Genomic DNA, 21,067 nt, shown 5'->3' with positions numbered 1-21,067 from the left:
GTTGTAGATCTGATGTGATGGTTTGTTGAGTATTTACATACTCAAGGGGGAGTGTTGCAGTCATATTTAGAATTGGAATGTGATTGTGTAAATCCTAGTAGATATGAGAATGTATCTTATATTCCTATTAGGAGTAGATTACCTATTCAATGTTGTAATCCTAAAAGGAAAGGTTTTTACCTATCCCACTACTATAAATAAAGACATAATGGGGTAAATCAAACATACCTCATGATGAGTAGATTTTATATTATATATTTTACCCTAATCTTAGTATATTTTGGTTAATATTTTAGAAAAATTTTGATACTTTGAATTGTATTTTCAATATAGGACTTTCGATTTCCTCTGGAGAAAAACAGGACTAAATGGACGAATTTAGGAGTAATTCTAGTTGGAAGACATTCGTGAGTCACTTCGCTTGATCCTATCAAACTTTGGAATTTTTCCACCAAGTGGTTATTTTCTGGCGATAAAATAAAGGAGCGATGTGCAATGTTGGAAAATGACGTTTTTAGGCTTAAATTGCGTTTTTGGAGCCCAAGATGACCTCGGATGGATTTGTGGCCTTCTGGAGAAGTGTTCAGAATATTCCAAACATTAAATCCAGCTATATTGGGCCAGTTTTGGAGCAGCTTATGGGTCCAAAACATGGCTGTTCAGATTTTAGGCGAATTTTACCATTTAATTTAGGGTTATGTTTCCTATGTTATTTGATTATTATTATTAGTTTCCTAGTGGGAATAAAGGACCTGTTTTTAGGGTTTGTGTGGGGGCTTAGCAGATATATGGCTTGGCCGTCTACAGTTTTTTTGAGAGGAGGCTTATTTTTATGAAAACTTTGGAGACAGAAAGAATTGAGAGGGTTCTTGTAGATTTTCTACTTGGAGGTGTTTTTATTCTTATTCATTTTAATAATATTTCTTTTGATTTTTAGTATGAGTATATGTAACTAATTCTTTTGCTAGGGTTAGGCCATGAACCTTAGCAAGAATATGTAGTTTTATTAATTTTCTTATGAACGGATGCATGCTTGCTTTGAATTATTAATCACTGCGGTTAAGACTATCTATATATTTTAATGATTGATCACCATTAGGGTATTTAGACAAGTAATTTGATGCAATTTTTGTTGGAACATCACCCTGAAATTGAGAAGGGCTTCTTGTGATTAGTAATTGTAAGTTCACTTAAGGCGAACATCACGTTCTTAAGGGTTACATGGTTTTTCAAAGGGTTTTCACGAAGTTTAGTGAGTCTTGCTTGTTATATTTGATCTGAACATCACAGACGGATTGCATGCTAGATATACGTTTTCGCTTGAACATTACAAGGAAAATATGCAGTAGGAAAACCTAACCTTCAAAGCATGGATGTGGAAATTCATAAGTAATTGATAGAATTGCATAGGATTGTGACGGTAACGGCTAAACCCTAGTCTTTCCCTAAATTGATTTTAATAAAAAAAAAATATATTTTTTTATTTTTATTTTTTTCTGTTTGCTACCTTTATTTTCTAACTCCTAGGTTTCTTTAATTGTTAATTCAATATTTTCAAACTCAAACATTTCAAATCTTTGATAAAAATCTGTTTTAATGGTTAATTAAGAATTGATTTAATTATGAATTAGTCCAACAATCTTTGGGGACAACGACCTTGCATGAGCAATTATACTACAATTACCTTCTATTCTTGCAAGTATTTTCAGTGATTTTAACCCTATTGCGCAGGTATAAAAAAATCCTATTAAGAAATTGGCGTCGTTGCCGGGGAGCTAGAGATCCGCAAGGAAAATGAAAAGGAGTGGGAAGAACATGCAGACAACACAGATCCATGAATTCGAAACGCGCAGATCTTTGAAAACAGGTGCGGTATAATCCATCATCCTTCAATTTTGTTTTTGCTATTTTCATGCCAACCAGTCTAAGAAAACTTAATGCATTGATACCTTTGTTCCATCTTGTGAAGATAACGCTCGATCCGTAACAAAATAAGCCCTTATGACTAGATCTGGATGGAACAAACTAATGTGAGACCAAATGTGACTTGGAACCAAAACATGGAAGACCCAGATCCTGTTAACAATGTGATAAACAATAGGACGACCAGGACTGCATACTGCATTTTGAACTTGATAACTGCGTGCTCCATTGATGTGAATATGCCCATTCAAATAACAAGTTGTTGGTGACCCTACTTTTGTATTCTTGCAAGGTACACGACTTCAATCGGTAATTAGAAAGATGGAGGTCCACCATACCGCAATGATCCATGTAACTGAAGGTATAAAACGTGTCTTTTGCACTGATGTAGAACTAGATCTGCACTTGGAAACCCCCAAACTTTAACATTGTCATAAAGATCAGCTGAATTAGTATCTCATGCTCAAATATTGTTTGTAGATTCATACAGTCCAATGAGGCTCAACCGAATGGAGGTACTGGGAAACCAAAAGAAATTTCCAGATTGCGCATTTGCATAGGTATAATCCCGAACTTGCTCCATATGTTTGTTGTTGATTTATGCTTTGAGTAACTACTATGGTTGATGGTAAAGTAGACTTGCTGTTGGGTGCATGATTCCAGCATAGGATTATTTGCTTTTATTTTCCATGTGTTGCAACCTGCAATTAACCAATACGAGTTAAAAGTAAAGAAAGAAAACAACATTTATTTATTTATTTATTTACTATGTTTGTTTGTACTTGCATATAGAAATGTAAACTACTAATAAAATTGAATGTCAAGCGAAAAATAAAATAAGGAAATAGTTTAGAAAAATTGGGTTGCCTCCCAATAAGCGCTTTAGTTAATGTCTATAGCTAGACATTGCTGAAGGTTGGTGGTCAGATCACTGGTTCTCACTGACTCGCTGCAATGTCAAATGGTGCTTCCAAGTAGTGTTTGAGTCGATGGCCATTGACTTTAAACTCGAAACTTGTCTCCCCATTTTTAATATCCACAGCCCCGTGGGGATAAACTTTAGTAACAATATAGGGACCCTACCACCTTGATTTTAGTTTTCCAAGGAATAACTTCAACCTTGAATTGAAAAACAAAACCTTTTGACCTGGCTGAAACTGTTTGTGAAGAAGGTGGCTGTCATGGAATGTTTTTGTTTTCTTTTTGTATATCTTTGCACTCTCATATGCATCATTTCTGAGTTCTTCCAGCTCGTGCAATTGCAATTTTCGTTTTTCTCCAGCAGCATCATATGCATAATTAAGCTCCTTAATTGCCCAATAAGCCTTATGTTCAAGCTCCATAGGTAGATGGCACGCCTTACCATAAACAAGCCGAAAGGGAGATATCCCAATCGGTGTTTTATATGTTGTTCTATAGGCCCATAAAGCATTATCTAACTTAACACTCCAGTCTTTGCAGCTGGCATTGACTGTTTTCTCTAAAATGCGCTTAATTTCCCTATTAGAAACTTCAACTTGCCCAGAAGTTTGAGGGTGGTATGCAGTGGCCACCCGATGACTTATCCCATATTTAGTAAGTAGTGCAGCAAATTGTTTATTTAAAAAGTGCTTGCCCCTATCGCTGATAATTGCCCTAGGTGTCCCAAAACGTGGAAAAATAATGCCCTAAAGGAATTTCAGGACCACAAATCCTTGATTTGTTGGTGTTACAACAGCCTCGACCTACTTAGAAACATATTCAACGGCCACCAATATGTATTGATTTCCATTGGATGATAGGAATGGTCCCATAAAATCAATGCCCCAAACATAGAATAATTGAACCACCAGAATACTTTGCTGTGGCATTTCATTTCGCTTAGACTGATTTCCCACTCGTTGACATCTATCACAAGCCTGATACCAAACATGAGCATCTTTAAAAATGGAAGGCCAGTACAACCCACTTTGTAATATTTTAGCTGCTGTTCGTTTTCCCCCAAAATGACCACCATAAGCATGCTGATGTGCAAACGTCATAACACTTTCTTGCTCTTCTGCAGGAATACACCTACAAATAATTTGGTCTGGGCAATACTTGTATAAGTAAGGCTCATCCCAAAAATAATACTTAACCGTTGCTAAAAAACTTTTTCTTCTGCTGGAAAGTCATATCTGGCTGCAAAATACCTTTAGCCAAATAATTGACAATATCTGCAAACCACGGAGTTGTGTTGCGAATGGACATAAGCTGTTCATCAGGAAAACTCTCATTTAAAGAAAGTAAATCATCTTCGGCTGGGCTAGTGCTAACCAGCCTGGATAAGTGATCAGCCACAACGTTTTCACTGCCTTTTTATCTCTAATTTCTAAATCAAATTCTTGCAGAAGCAAAACCCAACGAATTAACCTTGGCTTGGCGTCTTTTTTAGATAATAAATATTTCAATGAAGCATGGTCTGTGTAAATTATAACCTTAGCCCCAACCAAGTAGGATCTGAACTTTTCCAATGCAAAAACAACTGCTAATAACTCATTTTCAGTGGTTGCATAATTCAATTGTGCATCGTTTAATGTCCTACTAGCATAGTAGATGACCTGAGGAATTTTATCTTTTCTCTGGCCAAGAATTGCCCCAATTGCATAATCAGAAGCATCACACATCAACTCAAAGGGTAAACCCCAATTAGGTGCAGCAATGATAAGAGCTGTAGTTAAAAGTGTCTTTAACTGGTTAAATGCCTCTAAACAATCTGCATCAAAATTAAACGGGGTGTCCTTAGCAAGTAGGTTGCACAAAGGACGGCTAATCTTGGATAAATCCTTGATAAACCGTCGATAAAACCCAGCATGACCCAAGAATGATCGAATGCTCTTTACTGTAGTAGGGGGCGGCAACTTGGCAATTACATCAATCTTTGCCTTGTTAACTTCAATTCCTTTGTTTGAAACAAGATGTCCCAAAACAATGCCTTGTTTTACCATAAAATGACACTTCTCCCAATTTAACACTAAGCTTGTTTCTTGACATCTTTCGAGAACTTGAGATAAATTTTGTAGACAAAGATCAAAACTATCCCCAAAAACTGAGAAATCATCCATGAATACCTCAACAATTTTCTCAACCAAGCTTGAAAATATGCTCATCATGCACCGTCGAAAGGTGGCTGGTGCATTACATAACCCAAATGGCATCCTCCGATAAGCAAAAGTACCAAATGGACAAGTGAAAGTGGTTTTCTCTTGATCTTCTGGTGCAATTGGAATCTGATTATACCCAGAATACCCATCTAGAAAACAATAAAATGCTCGGCCAGCTAACCTTTCCAACATTTGGTCAATGAAAGGCAATGGAAAATGGTCTTTTCTTGTCCCTGCATTAGGCTTCCTGTAGTCAATACAAATTCTCCAACCCGTAGTCAACCTTGTTGGAATTAACTCATCATTATCATTTTCACCACTGTAATACCTGTACGCTTAGGCACAACTTGTGTAGGGCTAACCCATTTACTGTCAGAAATTGGATAAATCATGACTACATCAAGTTGTTTCATTACTTCGTTTCGCACAACTTCTTTCCTGATGGGATTTAACCTTCTTTGAGCATCAACTGTAGGATTTATGTCATCCTCCATCAATATTCTGTGCATGCAAATGGTTGGGCTTATACCCTTAATATTAGCTATAGACCACCCCAATGCATCTTGGTATTTTCTTAAAACACGCAATAATTTTTCCTCTTCTATGCTTGTCAAATCTGAAGTAATAATAATTGACAGCGTTTCATCTGCCCCAAGATGTGCATATTTTAAATGTTTTGGCAATGGTTTTAGCTCCACTTTTGGGGGTTGCAATTTAGAAGGTTGCAGGGGCGTTTTTGGCTCTCCAAGGCTTTCATAAACATGTCTCCAACGTGGTAATTGGGCTGGTACACTGTCTAATGCTGTTACATACTAAAAAATGTCTTCATCCTCTGTTTGTGCTGTATCTGGACTATGTAAAACACTCAATAATGGATCAGATGTCAATCGAATCATAATTTCTGCATGAATAACACCTTCTAACACATCTACCCGCATACACTCTTGCTGTTCTTCTGGGCGTTTTGCAGCCTCAAATAGGCTAAAAACCACTGATTGGTCTTGAACTCTAAATGTTAAAGTGCCTGCTTCCACATCAATCAATGTTTGGGCAGTGGCCATAAAAGGTCTTCCCAAAATAATTGGTGTCTACAAATCTTCATCCATGTCCAAAACTACGAAATCTGCTGGTAGATACAAACTGTCAACCTTGATAATTAAGTCTTCAATAATCCCCCTAGGATAAGTAACAGAGCGATCTGCTAGTTGGAGAATAATGGATGTAGGCTTTAGATCTCCTTGGCCCAATCTCTGAAAAACAGAATAAGGCCCAATCAATTAATGCACGTTTAAAATTAGACTTTCCAATAGTGCAAGAAATTGTAAAACTCCCGGGATCTTTCTTTTTGGGTGGCAATTTGTGATGTAGAACTGCGCTGCATTGTTCAGTAAGAATGACCTTTTCAAAATCAACCAATTTCTTTTTGTGAGTGCACACATCTTTTAAAAATTTGGCATATGATGGAATGTTTTTTATTGCATCAAGTAGTGGCAGATTGATCTGAACTTTAGATAGAGTTTGCATGAAGTCCCTCAATTGCTTGTCTTTTGATTTTGGCTTCAAACGTTTTAGATATGGAATTGGGGCCTCATAAACATGTTCTGGGCATTTCTCTGTTGCTGGATTGTTTTTGGGTAGTTGTTGTTCAGCAGCAGATTCTGTAAGTTTTTCAGCAGATTCTGCAAGGTTTTCTGCCAAGTGGTCTTCACTTTTTGCATTCTCACGGTTATCATAACTTTTACCACACCGCAAAACTCTAACAGCACTGCATTCTTCTGAACCCCGTGGATTAGGGACTGTTTGAATTTTCCTTTCTCCCTTTCTGTGATATGACTTGTTAACTGGCCAAATTTCTTTTCCAGATTTTGAATTGAAGCTTGTACATTCTGCATATTCTGATCATTTTTGTCTATGTATTGCTTTGTAGATTGCATAAACATTTGGAGTGTATCCTCCAAAGAACGTTTGGGCTGCACAACTGGCTGTTGTATATGATTTTGCTGAAAAGGCTGCACTTGCTGGTTTCCTCCCCACTTCATATTTGGGTGATCCCTCCAACCTGGGTTATAAAAATTAGAATATGGATCATTTCTGGGTCTTTGAAAATTGTTGAATGCATTTACTTGTTCTGCCACATGTTCTGGATAAGTGTCTTTATGTGGGCAGCCCATAAAATCATGATTTGGCATGTTGCAGATGCTACAAACTGCTGCAGTAAGTTGTTGTACAGCAACCTGATGCACTGGTACTGTTATTTTATGCAGAAGCATGTCAAATTTTGAGTCAAAATTTTCAAGTTTTTTCTCCATTTTTTCGATTTGAACAGATACATGTGTTCCAATTGACATATAAAAAACGCCTTTAGTTTGTGTCTGGTCCGCTGCCCATTGTTGTGTTTCTGTAGCCATTTTCTCAAATGACTGAAATGCTTGTTAGGCATTTTTATTTGAAAACGAACCTCTGGATGATGCATTCACATAACTTTTGGTAATTGGATTTAAACCCCTGTAACATATTTGCATTCTTGTGTCCCCATTAATATCAGCATGAGGACACTTCCTGAATAAATCTGAAAATCGCTCCCAAGCTTCATGGAACTCTTCATTAGGCTTTTGAACAAAAGATAGAATTTTAGTTCTTATGTCAAGAGTCTTGGATGCTGGATAAAACTTGCTTAAGAACTTTTCGCTTAACTGTGCCCTGGAAGTGATGCTCCCAGATGGGAGTGTAAAAAGCCATGTTTTCGCCTTGTCTTTTACAGTATAGGGAAAAAGACAAAGCTTAATAGACTGTGCAGAAAACCCTCTAACCAAAATATTCTTGCACCCCATCAGAAATTCGGTAATATGCCTGTTAGGATCGTCATGAAGTCCATGAAAAGTAGGCAATATTTCCAACATGTGATGTCTAATCTCAAAAGTATCACCTTCATCTTCTGGATAAACAACGCAACTCGGTAATTCGTTAGCACGGGCTGCTAATGTTTGTCTCAAAGGCTGCCTAGCTTCGGGCATAGCAAAAGCCATTGTTTCTTCGCTTTCTAAAACGCTTAAAAATTGTTCCCGCCGTTGCTTTCGTAATGTTCTTTCAAGCTCAGGATCAAATTGAACAAGCTGTGCAAATTGTGGCCTGGTGTTGACCATGCACAGATTTCAATAATCTGGAAAGAAAAAAACGAAAATTAAAATTGAAGAATATTTTTTTGAACGAAAATAATTAATTAAGAATATGATAAAAAAAATTAATTAAAACAATCCCCGGCGTTGGCGCTAATTTCTTGATAGGATTTTTTTATACCTGCGCAATAGGGTTAAAATCACTGAAAATACTTGCAAGAATACAAGGTAATTGTAGTATAATTGCTCATGCAAGGTCGTTGTCCCCAAAGATTGTTTGACTAATTCATAATTTTTATCACCTCACAATTAAATCACTCTCTTTTCTCCCTCAATACCGCCAGCTCCCATATCTCTCTAAACCCTAGATCGTTCAATCAAATAGGCCTACAACATAAATGTTTTTTGAATTCTCTTGAATGGAATGAATTAATATGCAAGATCCCGAGATAGTTGTAACAGAATAACTAAATAGGATGCACCAAATATAAAAGAAAGAAATAGCGAAGTAATAATAATTGTAAATACCAAATATACGATATTAATGTTCAACACCAACTAGTACATTGTGAAAATGGGAGAAAAAAAATAAGTAATGTGTAAGCATAACTTGTTAAAACTAGCTTGTTATTATCTAACAAAGTTTTTCTTCCAAACATAACCACTCGATTTGATTCGATATTGTTCTCCAATTTTACTAGAATTTAATTTTGTAAGGAGAAAGAGAAAATTTTCTTTTGTAATTTTTTTTTTTAAAGAAGATTAACTGATGGCTTCGCACATCAGTCCACCTTTTCAAGGACTTAGAAGACTCATAGAGATATTTGAATCTTCTTTTAGCTACCATCATCAATTTATTAGCACTAGGAATCAAATTTAAGACCTTGTACAATATGGACTTGAAATTCGTTTTTATTTGAACCACTGCTAGTGGTGGGTTTTGTAATTCCATAATGGGTAAATCGCCAAAATGGTCCCTGAGATTTGCATAACTCATCACTTTAGTCTCTTAGCTTCCAAATCGATAAAAGTGGTCCCTGAGATTGTCCACCATCCATCATTTCGGTCGTTCCGTTAAAAACTCCGTTAAGTGTCCCGGAGTTCTTGGCCGGAAGTTTGGGCAATTTTCAAAGCTTCGTAACTCAATCGTTTCTTAACCAAATTCGACCGATAATATATCAAAATGAAGATAGAAAAGTTTAGAATAATATTATACCTATTTCAAAGACCAATGGTTGCAAGAGATGGCTGGAAAATAGCCTCAAAGTTGACTGGTCCGAGTGAAAACTTGAAAACTCGCCAGAAACCGGGTAAACTTTAAACGTTCATAACTTCTTCAATACTCAACGAAATCAAGTGATTCAAAAACAAAAATCATACTTCTCAACGAGAAGAAGAGAATGATACTTTTTTTTTAACGGCTAACTTGCTGTGGTTTGGCCGAAAAATGGCTCGAAAGTGGCTAACTTGAGACCAAGAAAGCCATTTTCGAGCCGTTAAATCACGGCGAGTTAGCCATAAAAAAATGTACCATTCTCTTTGTCTCGTTGAGAAGTGTGATTTTTGTTTTTGAATCACTTGATTTCGTTGAGTATTGAAGAAGTTATGAACGTCTAAACTTTACCAAGTTTTCGACGAGTTTTCAAGTTTTCACTCGGACCAGTCAACTTTGAGGCTATTTTCCACCAATCTCCGGCAACAATTTGGCTTCAAAATAAGTATAATCTTATTCTACACTTTCCTATCTTCATTTTGATTTATTATGGGTTGAATTTGGTTAAGAAACGATTGAGTTACGAAACTTTGAAAATTGACCAAACTTCCGGCGAAGAGCTCCTAGACACTTAACGAAGTTTTTAACGGAAGGACCAAAATGATGGATGGTGAACAATCTCTGGGACCACTTTTTATCGATTTGGAATCTCAGAGACCACTTTTATCGATTTGAAATCTCAAGAACCAAAGTAATGAATAATACAAATCTCAAACCATTTTAGTGATTTACCCTTCAATAATAACAGAAGAGCGGTGAGTAGACGACAACCGACCGCACCTTCCTAAACATTGGATTGAAGCGGTTGGAGGTCAAATGAGCACTTCTCTTTCTCTCTCTCTCCTCCCTCTCTGAACAAACAAACTTGATATTCTCTCTCCAATTGGGTTTGGTGAATTGAAGAAATAAATGTGGAAAAAATGCAAAAATTGTTGCCTTTTATCTTGAATACAAGAGTCTGATCCTCATCTCCCAACTCACAAGTCTTTCTTCTCCTCCACAACTTCTGCCGTTTTTTCCACCACGCCTTCTTTTTCTTCTTCTCTCGGGGTTTTGTTTATTGCAACTTCATCTTTCTTTTCCAAATTTCATACTCCCAAAATTATCTATTGGCCCAGAAAAAAAAAATAACCGAATTGCATTCGTACCCTGTTCATCTGTTTCTGCTCACAAATCTGCACAAACTCTGCAAAAAATCGTTCCTTTTTTGCATTAGCTTAGACCTTGATCGTTTTCAGCTCAATTGGTAATTGGGTTTTTGGAGAATTGGGAGAAAGCCATGTCGCCAGCTGCAATCGAGCCGGCATTTCCCGAATCGTCGTCTTTGAGCTCCCCTGATGTTCCTGAGAGATCTGAGAATCCTCGATTCAAGGACCTTAGAGGCGTCCAATGGCGTATAAATCTTGGGATTTTGCCCTCTTCCTCTTCTTCCTCCACTGATGATCTTCGTCGCGTTTCAGCTGATTGTAGAAGAAGGTGAATTTAGCTTCTCTTTTATGATTTTCTGCAGGTTTTTTTATTGTTTTTTGTTTTAAGTTTTTCACTGAATTAATGATTTTATGCATGGAATTTGCTGGGATAATCTTACATGGTTTACGATTGCCCTTTTGATTTGATCTTTTTTTTATTCATTAATCGATGGAATATGGTAAAGTGGTGTTAACGGTAATCTTAGAAAAATAAAAACTTGAAAGGGTTTGTAAGATACTGGTTCCGGGTTGAGTTAACGGCCCGTGGATTTTTGTAATGTGTTTCTTATGAGCTGTAAACTGTTTCGGAAACACGAAAACCTTGTTACTTTCATCTTATATCTTTATGATTCAAAAGGTGGCCTCTTGAATTTTTTGATTGCGTTTGGTACATGTAGTCGATTAGTTTAGCTGATTGATCCGAGTTTTAATGTGAATTATGACTTTAAGATCGCTGAATTTGTCTGAGTATATATATTGGACTTGCAGGTGATTTGTTGGTAATTTTATGTTCGTGTTTTCTTGTGCTAAGTTTACCTTGTGTACATTTTTAGGTATGCTGGATTGAGAAGGCGCCTTCTGGTTGATCCACATCCCCAAAAGGATGGGAGTAATTCTCCTGATCTTGCCATAGACAATCCACTATCGCAAAACCCAGGTAAAGTCAATGGATCCATATAACTATTGGAACTCCACCGAAAAACATGCACGAGCATGTTAATCCAACAATTTTCTTGAACTTGATTTTGCTATATTCGTTTGTGTGTCGTGTTTGTTTTACTTATTCATTATTAGCTTTCTATATGTAGCCGCTTTGTTAAAATGACCAAATCTGGAGGCATGTTTGTAAATGAAAGTGGACTCTCTTTTGGAAAGGGAAACAGCTTTCTTCTACTGACGTGCCAATGTGTTTTCAGATTTTCCTGTGAGAAACTGTTACAATCTAAAAAACAAATGAATAATTATTTGCATCATTGTAGCAGTGTCAGACTGTACAGCACCAAATCAAATCAATGGGTGGCATTGTAGCTCCTCACGAGTGATGCAATTACTAATGTATGCTGTGTTGTATTGTGAATCTCACAAGCAGATAGCACATGGGGTCACTTTTTCCGGAGTGCCGAGTTGGAGAAAATGGTTGATCAGGATTTATCACGTTTATACCCAGAACATGGAAGCTACTTTCAAACTCCAGGATGCCAAGGCATGTTGAGAAGAATCTTGTTATTGTGGTGTCTTAGACATCCAGAGTGTGGTTACAGACAAGGTATGCTAAAATGCTCACATTAATTTTCTCTTTTCATTTAAGATTTTGTTATATTCGGGATCCTGGAATATGGTTTCAGGATATAACATTCCTTTATGTTTAAAGTGATTAATTCTTATGAGCTTGGCATTTAGAGCACACTGTCTCTCCATGTTATCCCAATTAGGAATAGGCAGACTAATGCTCTTGCAGCATTTCTCCTTAATACGAAGTTTCTCATAGGCATTAGACAACTTCCTGCACTACGTCCCATGGCGTTGTGAGATATTTAAAGATTTTCCACCAACGCATTTTTCTCTTCAATGGTTCATCGAAAAAGTTCACCATGTGTCCTGCTTGCTTTGTTTAAAGACTTGAATGGCATTGGTCTTGAAATCTCATATTATAACGCATAATGCATGTTTTGGTTTTATACAATATATCCTGATAAAAAATCTAATACAACTGGTCTCAACAAAATGATTAATATTATGGTATATTTATTTTAATTTATATTTTCAGAAAGATTTATGGTGAAAGATTCTTGATTATCTGGTAGCTAGGCAGCCTTTTCTTTTCTGAGTTTTGACTTCTGCGGCTGCAACTAGAGCTTTTTTTTTTTTTTAAATAAAAAAAAATATTATACAATTTCAGTAACCTCAACGTGCTATTATTTTAACTGTTTTTCTTTGGTTTTTCTGTTTTCACTATAGGAATGCATGAACTCTTGGCTCCTCTATTGTATGTTCTTCATTTTGATGTGGAGCGGCTATCTCAAGTGCGAAAGCTATATGAAGATCACTTCACTGATAAATTTGATGGTCTATCATTTCATGAAAATGATCTTACATATAATTTTGAGTTCAAAAAATTTCCTGATTCCATGGAAGATGAAAATGGCTCTGATGGAAGTACATTGAATGTTAAGAGTCTTGACGAGCTTGATCCCGAGATACAGACCATTGTAATGCTTAGTGATTCTTATGGTGCTGAAGGTGAATTGGGTATTGTCTTGTCCGAGAGATTTATGGAACACGATGCATACTGTATGTTTGATGCTCTAATGAGTGGGGCCCATGGTTCAGTTTCTATGGCAGAATTCTTCTCTCCCTCCCCTGCTGTTGGTTCTCATACTAATTTACCTCCTGTCATTGAAGCATCTGCTGGGTTGTATCATTTGCTGTCTCTTGTTGATTCATCTCTACACAGCCACCTTGTTGAGCTTGGTGTTGAACCCCAGTATTTTGCACTCCGCTGGCTACGGGTTTTATTTGGGCGTGAATTTTCACTTGCAAATTTATTGATAATTTGGGGTGAAATATTTGCATCTGATAATAGTAAATTAGACAAATGTTCTGAAGATGATGCAGCCAGCTTTGCCATCCTTACTTCACCTCGAGGAGCATATATAGCAGCCATGGCAGTTTCAATGTTACTTTATTTGAGATCTTCCCTTCTTGCCGCTGAGAATGCTACTGCGTGTCTTCAGAGATTGTTAAATTTTCCTGAGAACATAGATTTGAAGAAACTGATACAAAAGGCGAAGTCTTTGCAGGATCTTGCTTTGAAGAACAATAGCTCACCCTCATTACTTTTATATAGTGGGCCCTATGAACATAGTAAATCAATGAATGCAAGAGGTCATAGCCTTTCAGTCGATTCTGTTTCTCCAAAAACACCACTAAGTCTAGTACCTGAAAGCTACTGGGAAGAGAAGTGGAGAGTTCTGCACAGGGAAGAAGAACTAAGGCAAAATGATATGAAGAAACAGGTTCCAAGCCATAAAAAGCGATGGACAGAAAAAGTAAAGTTGAGCCTATCTAGAACAGAGTCTGAACCATCTCCATCAAAATCTGAGAATGGCAAAAAGAACCCCAGGTTTTCTGTTAGACGAAGGTTGCTGCAAGACCTTTCTCGAGAACTCAGCTCAGAGGAGGATATTGAGACATTGTGTTCCCATGAGGACAAACTCTCTTCAGAAGTAGAGGGCAACAGAGAAACTGGGTTCGGCAAGGACCTTAATTCTGCCACCGAGAACAGATGTTTCAATGGAGATCCAGCCAGCGAAGAAAATTCATCTGTTTTCTCAGATCCAACAAGTCCTTGTACTGGGGATAATGGTCATGAACTTGAATCAGAAAAAAGTAGCGTTGCATCAAATCTGTCCATTGATGAAAATGATGATAATTCACAGGATGTGTTGGAAGAGCCACCTCTTCCGGTTTCTGATCATCCCAAGGGTGTCTCTCAAACATCGGAGAGCAACAATCATTCTCCCGGAAACTCAGTGCCAGGAAAGGAACGTAACCTTCTTTCTGGTAAATTCCCGAGATTTTGGAAGTTTGGACGGAATGCAGCTGGTGAAGGGACATCCGAGAAAGGACACAATGCCAGTGAGGCTATGAAATCTCCCCGTTGTGAAGGTAATCAGAATGCAACAAGCTCTTCTGTGGCTGAGGGGTCCTGCAGCTCTTTAGTTAGCCACAAAGGAGAAGCTGTTGACCAGCATGTGGTGGGTACTTTAAGGAATCTTGGGCAGTCTATGATTGAAAATATTCAGGTAATGCTTCTTATAGGAACTAAAGCATTATACTATTATCTGTTCTAGTTAAAGTTAAATGGGAAATCAAATGATTGTGGAAGAGGAAGGAGGCCAATGAAAAATGGTGATATGTTTCGGTAGAGGCATTATCCATGAACTAAACAAGTATCTAGCGTTTATCGTTGACAATGATAATCTTACTAGATTCGTTGCAACCATAGTATTTCTTCTAAGTTGGTTCCAAGTGCACTTCTAAGCATATCAAATTTTACGTCTGCATCATTCTGACTGTTCAACTACCATCTATGGCAGATTATCGAGTCTGTTTTCCAGCAGGACCGGGGTGTTCAGGTTGGATCGTCGGAGAACTTATCAAAGAACACTATAGTTGGCAAAGGACAAGTTACGGCCATGGCAGCTCTAACAGAGCTTCGGAAGATCAGCAACCTTTTGTCAGAGATGTGAGGTGTGCATTATTTATAGCAACCTGTATATAGATTTTGTAATTATCTATTCATTTAGTGCCAAAATAAATTCAGTTCGATCCACTATTCTTCTCTTACGCCATAGGGGTTTTGGCAGTCGCTATGACAGACGTGTACATATGAGTTTCTGTAATAATCTTTTGAATCTAAATGCATTATATCTTATGAGTGGAATTTCAAGAGCCATATGCATCTACATTGTGAAGTGCAATATGTGAAAGTGTCATCGAAAGCACATGTTACACTCAGCATACAAGAAACAAAAATATGTGCCAAAGCAGCAGGAGGAACATTCAGCTGCCGTTTGTGGATGCATGCCTTGAGAAAGTCATGGTACCAAGGGGTGTGAGTGAGGCAGTTTGATATCTGCAACATCCAACATCATCGGATCATCAACAAAATCCAGCTTCCATCCATCACAAATCCATAAAAATTGAACTCGTTATTTGTGAAAGTCAGCAAAGTGCATAACCAATTGGAGCAATAATTCCTTAACTAAAAATTCATTATCATTGGTCTTTCAACTCATTAAAACGTGCAGCTATAATCATTTTCGTCAACTATATTAGAAAGTTTGAAAATAAGTCATGTGTCATGCACGTGAACCTAAATCAAGGGGTAAATATGAAAAATTGTATCAATGGTCCCTCAACTTTATTCAATTGGAGAAATGATCTCTCAACTTTAATCCAATTGGAGCAATGGTCCCTCAACTTTAACCCAAATGTAGCAATGGTCCTTCCAACATAACTCATTTTGACAAAATTCTGAAGGAGTTGATGAAAATAACCATAGCTACACGTTTTGATGAGTTGAGGGACCAATGATATTAGATTTCTAGTTGAGTGATCATTGCTCCAATTTGATTAAAGTTGAGGAACCATTGCTACAATTTACTCATTAAAAAAAAAAGTAAGGATCTCTTTAGCGAGAATCAAACCTAAGACCTCTCACTTACAAGTGAAGAAGAATACCATTAAACCATAGTATCAAGTGGCTCCGCCAAAAATATAATTTTAATATGCATTTGTTCATAACTTACCCAAACCTTAGCTCAAATGCCACGTTAAAAAAAGGGTAAACTCGCCTCCTTTCCAAACAATTTTTTTTCTGATTGAGCTTATCTATCACAAGATATAATTCTGGTTTATGTGTAGAACTGTAAATAATAGGGGTGCAACTTGGGTTGGGCCAATCTGAACCCGTTCATGTTCAAACCAACTTTAAACCCGAACAAACGAGTTTTTTTTTTAGTTATAACCCCCCCCCCCCCCCGAGCCCAACCTAATTTCAACCCGTTCATTGATTGGGTTGAGTTGGGTTGATCATTTGTTCGTCCATCTCCAACCCAATCTAATGCGACTAACCAAACCCAACCTAACAGATTGTAACCCATATAAATTAATGTTCATCCTACACTTAAGTGTGCCAAGTCCAAAAACCAACGTCCTTTCTAATATTTTTTTAATAAATTACCCTTTATAATTACTTAAGCTTTTAGGGAATAAGAGACTTTGATTAGTCAGCTCATATTCGTAGTCTCTAAATCCTAAAGCTTTATAGTGGATTAATTTATGAAGTTAGATTAAGCTAGCTTTGATGCTACTTGGCTTATTTTTTTTAGGAATTCTTGGAAATTAAGTTGTTATAAGATTAAACTTTAAAAAATTGGGCAACTCAAACCTAACCCAAGTAAACCGTCACCCGATTAGACCCGAGCCCAAATGAACTCAAATGAAATTCTACCTGAACCCGAGCCCGAATTGTAAAAGTTGGATTAGGATTGGGTTGACTTTCCAACCTGCACAACCCGCCCGAGTTGCACCCCTAGTAAATAAGCTTAATGCAATTCAAGTTGGGTTCATTTATTTGGCTTCATGCTCCGTTCCTAAAAGAAAAGAAATGAATTTACCTTCCTCTTCACTTGGAAGTGAAAGGTCTTAAGTTCGAATCTCGTAAATGATGAATTCGATACCAAATTAGGCTGCCCATTGCGTGGCTTAGCAGAACTCTGTCTCCTCTTAGTGTAAAAATATCGATGTACTAAAAAAAAAAAAAACTTGTTCAAGCTTGGTTCGTGAATGAAACGAGCTAAAATCAAACAAAATATTGGGGTCGTTAAGAAAAAGAAACTCGATCCATGGATACAAACGTCTCATAAAGAACGTGAATAACTTGTATCTTTATAGGTTATAGTTTGAGCCAACTTGGACATCTTAATCTTAAAGTACAAGAAATCAAGAACATGCAATCCAACTTTATAGGTTATAGTTCACAAATGTTTATATGCTTCAATATTTAAAAGATGAATTTATACTAATGCTGCTTAAGTTGTACAAGAGAAGAAGAATCTTCTATACCCCATTCTCTCTATTTTACAACACCAATTTGATATGACACTTCATTATCTCCTCCACCACCTTCTCCACCACCCTAACCCATACACACTGTTCTGTCCCGCTCTGGCCACTCGTGTCCCAATATGGTGCTGCCGAACAACTAAAACATGGCCACTTCACTTTTGCACACTCTGAATCAGATGCAAGGTAAAAGATAAACCCGGCTGACTGATTTCCAACCTAGCTACTGCTAAACCTAAAATTGGCCAGTGTTCAGTTGATACACGAGTGTAATCCAGTTCTAATAAAACCTATTCATAACTGTAAAGACAACGACAAACGCATGTATGGAAATTTCATCTGACAAGTGATAAACTAATGATTTTATAGTTGATGCACATCGTCCCTGAACAAAGCAGTTATATGTAAACCCATCAATCAAAGAGAGAGATGAGAGAGACAGATAGAAGACAGGCATATTTTGGGAGGAAATTTGGTGGTTGGGGGTCAAATTTCCAGGTTGTGCCGTCCATTAATGATACTAATTTGGGGTTAAATTTTACTGGGAAGACATTTTCAGAGGTATGACAAAAAGAAAAGGGAGAAGAAAGGCCAGATTCTGCAAACAAAATTTCATACCCACAACAAAAGTTTCAGATCAAATCCAAGTGTTTCTTTGGAGAAGAGAGGCAAAGAAGAGAGAAAGAAGAAAGCAAAGAGTGAGGAGAAGGGGGGAAAGAGGAGATAACGAGAGTCATGTTAACCATCAGGATAAGGTCATGTGCTTGCCCCTTGACAAATTTAATATGAAATTGGACAAAATTGACAGTAGGCCTCACATTGCAAGTTCTTCAAATTTCAAGGGGGCATGGTAGAAGTTTTTCTTAGGCGGCAAAGTGACACCAGCCAAAATGTGAGGGCATAGATGTAGTTTTCCTTCAGCTTGCTGGGCTCTTTAGAGCCCAAAATTTTCATTTCTCAAGCTTTTAGATACTTAACAAAGCTAAATGAGCTTGCCAGTCTCAGCCTTGAAAATGTTTAAAAGAGCTGTTCACAGATACACACACACGCACCATCATTGAAACTCAGAACATTGTAGCAAGCATGCAGCACCAGAAATTCAAACCAAAAATAGAAGAGAGAAAGAAGGCACAAGATCATACACCTAAATATACAACGATACTCTGTACATAAAGATTATTTGTCTGAGGCATCAAGTTGTGATCACGTGGATGCATATACAACATGCTCACCATTTAATATTTCATTCCCTTCTGTTGTTGGGTGTTATTATTTCAAACTATACAGCACCAAAGATAATAATTACAACACATCAATGCAAACAAGCGGATATATCACCAACATCCAAAACTAACAGCCTAAACCTAAACAACAACACTATTTTGGTCATGATATGCGTGCAAAGGAGCATCGGTGATTGTCAAGAGTAGGGGAACTCACCCAAGCAACCAGGCTGATACAGAGATGAGAAATCCTTAATCATCCTTGCAGCGAGATGACTTCTGTGAATCAGTCAAAACCTTGACCTCCACCTCCACCTCTATTGGTGTTGATCCTTCTGCCTCCGTATCCACCTCCCTTGTTTCTGCAGTTCCAATGCCTACAGCCAACCAAATATTAATGATATGTCAAAATATTTATTCACTAAGAGCTAAGAAATAAAACTCAAACGAGGATTTTCTTACATAGTTGAAAGATACATTGTTTTTAAACCAGCACAGAAGATGATAAACAAGCAAACATCACTCATCCCGCGCATTAAAAATACTGTTTAGATGTCATTTCATGTTCTTCCCTAGGTCAATTTTGGATAACCAATTAAACATTTCATGAATTGAGCAGTATGTAACCGCTGTTCTTACACTCTTCTGCTGAGTTCTGTAAATTTTACAATCGCAAACTTTCACTAGACAGATACCAAAGGCATTTCCCATGTCCATCATTAACCACATATGTTCACCAATGAAGCTAAAATTGAAGCCTTTGAAGGTATCCAAAAACAAAAGGTCCCATTATTTGAAGCCTTTAAAGGTATCCAAAAAAACCCAACAATTCCACCAAACCAATCAAACAATAACAAACTAAAAACATTTTGTAGATACATAAAACTAAAAAGCCACTTCAATTCCTTCTTAAAAGAAGCATTTCCACCAACCACATCCAACAAAAACTAATTAGAACCAATTTGCCATTTTCCACCAAACCCATCAAATTAAACTTAATTAAAAACATTTCCTGCATACAGAAACCAAAAGAAAAAAAGCCCATACCGCCATTGATGAAAAATTGGGAGCAAGGCCATCCTCGATCGGTAGCAACAGAGAGGGTTTCTTCAAATGTGAGCTGGTTAGCCAATTTGCCAATCAAGTCGGCCACTTTCAACGGAGCGTGTCGAGGTGGGACCCAGAACGAGGAGCCGGGAACGAAGGGGAGCCAATCGGGGGTGGCCCTCTGGACGACGATGGTCTAAACAATGTCGACCAGCTTCTTCTGTTCGTGGTTGGAATTTCCGTCGGGGATGTTTCCTAGCCGACGAGCACACAGCTCTCCGAGAGGTTGGCGCTGGTTGATGTTTTCTGTCGGGCTTCTGCTTTATTGGCGGGCTTGTTAGGCAAAGCTTGTCGGGCAAGGCTGAAAGAGAAGGACAGAGTTAACTTTGAAAGGTGCCTTTGTGAGGCCTTAGGTATAGGCCTTGAGGCTCACAATCAAGATTAACTTTTAAGTGCTTAGGCATGCCATTGCCATCTTTAGCATGGCAGATGTAAAATGGATGTTGAGTTTTAGTTGTACATATACCCGAGCGGCTGTGTTAGTTATAACAGGTGCCTTTGTGGGGCCTTAGGTGTAGGCCTTGAGGTTTCCAATCAAGAACTAACCCAGCACTTGAATATACGATGTCTGTTTCATTGATTGCAGAAGCGTTATAACCATTATACTTCTGATTATCCGAGCCCGCAGAGCAGAATGAACCCAAATAGATGCATTTGTAGGGCCTTAGATATAGGCATCGAGGCTTCCCATCAGAATTCCTTCTATACTCAAACATTCTACTATAATCATAATATAATAGAAATAAAACTAAGAGATAGGTCGATTACTTGCGCCTCAAGTAACTTCGGACTTCTTGTTTATCAAAGCTTGTCGTGGATGGGTTAAGTCCACATAAGGTTCTTTTTTATGCCTTGAGACCAAGGACTTTTGAATAATCAATCTTACATGCCCAAGACCTTAGAACTTAGATCTGATTTAAACTGTGAAGACATATTCAAATCGGATTCAAGAACTGAGAGAGTCTTTTAATCGTCATCTTACTAGAAATAACTTGAATACAACTGGAAGTATACAACATATTGCTAGGCTAATGAATGAAAAGACAAAACCAAAGAGGGTCGAGCAAGGCTGATCGTCTTGCAACTTCCTATCTTTGTGGTTTATCAAGGGGTTTGAGAGCCTTAGAAAGGGGGGGGTAGGGAGATGAGTTTACAGGAAGAAATCAATACTACAGCAAGTTTTAAGATGAGGTAGCAGAGC

The 21,067-nt window shown here is 37.6% G+C and overlaps 1 protein-coding gene, 1 long non-coding RNA gene and 1 pseudogene across 3 annotated transcripts; 2 read left to right on the top strand and 1 right to left on the bottom strand.

Annotated features, from left to right (window-relative positions):
* Positions 1–7,583: 7,583 nt before the first annotated feature.
* On the top strand, positions 7,584–7,689 carry LOC126598259 (small nucleolar RNA R71; annotated as a pseudogene).
* Positions 7,690–10,229: 2,540 nt separating this feature from the next.
* On the top strand, positions 10,230–15,350 carry LOC126596237 (uncharacterized). Of its 2 annotated transcripts, XM_050262749.1 has the most exons (5): positions 10,230–10,910; positions 11,458–11,561; positions 11,994–12,170; positions 12,863–14,709; positions 15,004–15,350. In XM_050262749.1, the coding sequence occupies exons 1-5, from the start codon at positions 10,714–10,716 to the stop codon at positions 15,154–15,156; spliced, it is 2,478 nt and encodes an 825-aa protein (XP_050118706.1). In that variant the 5' UTR covers positions 10,230–10,713; the 3' UTR covers positions 15,157–15,350. The 2 variants fall into 2 exon arrangements, with proteins under 2 accessions (XP_050118706.1, XP_050118707.1); XM_050262750.1 differs by lacking the exon at positions 10,230–10,910 and having other exon boundaries at positions 11,887–12,170.
* A 2,068-nt stretch (positions 15,351–17,418) lies between these two features.
* LOC126596239 (uncharacterized) lies at positions 17,419–20,021 on the bottom strand. Its single transcript, XR_007613927.1, has 3 exons — positions 19,807–20,021; positions 18,977–19,136; positions 17,419–17,771 (listed from the first exon to the last, which is right to left on the bottom strand). It is a non-coding gene; the product is annotated as an uncharacterized LOC126596239 (long non-coding RNA).
* Positions 20,022–21,067: the final 1,046 nt, after the last annotated feature.

Source organism: Malus sylvestris, chromosome 13, assembly GCF_916048215.2.
Source record: "Malus sylvestris chromosome 13, drMalSylv7.2, whole genome shotgun sequence".
NCBI classification, from domain to species: Eukaryota; Viridiplantae; Streptophyta; class Magnoliopsida; order Rosales; family Rosaceae; genus Malus; species Malus sylvestris.
This window is presented reverse-complemented; position numbering and strand designations above follow the sequence as displayed.

Bases quoted from the DNA above. Each gene is read 5' to 3' on its own strand.
- LOC126596237 (XM_050262749.1), top strand. From the start codon at position 10,714: ATGTCGCCAGCTGCAATCGAGCCGGCATTTCCCGAATCGTCGTCTTTG. The intron at 10,911-11,457 runs GTGAATTTAGCT...GTACATTTTTAG, and splicing joins TCAGCTGATTGTAGAAGAAG to GTATGCTGGATTGAGAAGGC. The intron at 12,171-12,862 runs GTATGCTAAAAT...TTTTCACTATAG, and splicing joins AGAGTGTGGTTACAGACAAG to GAATGCATGAACTCTTGGCT.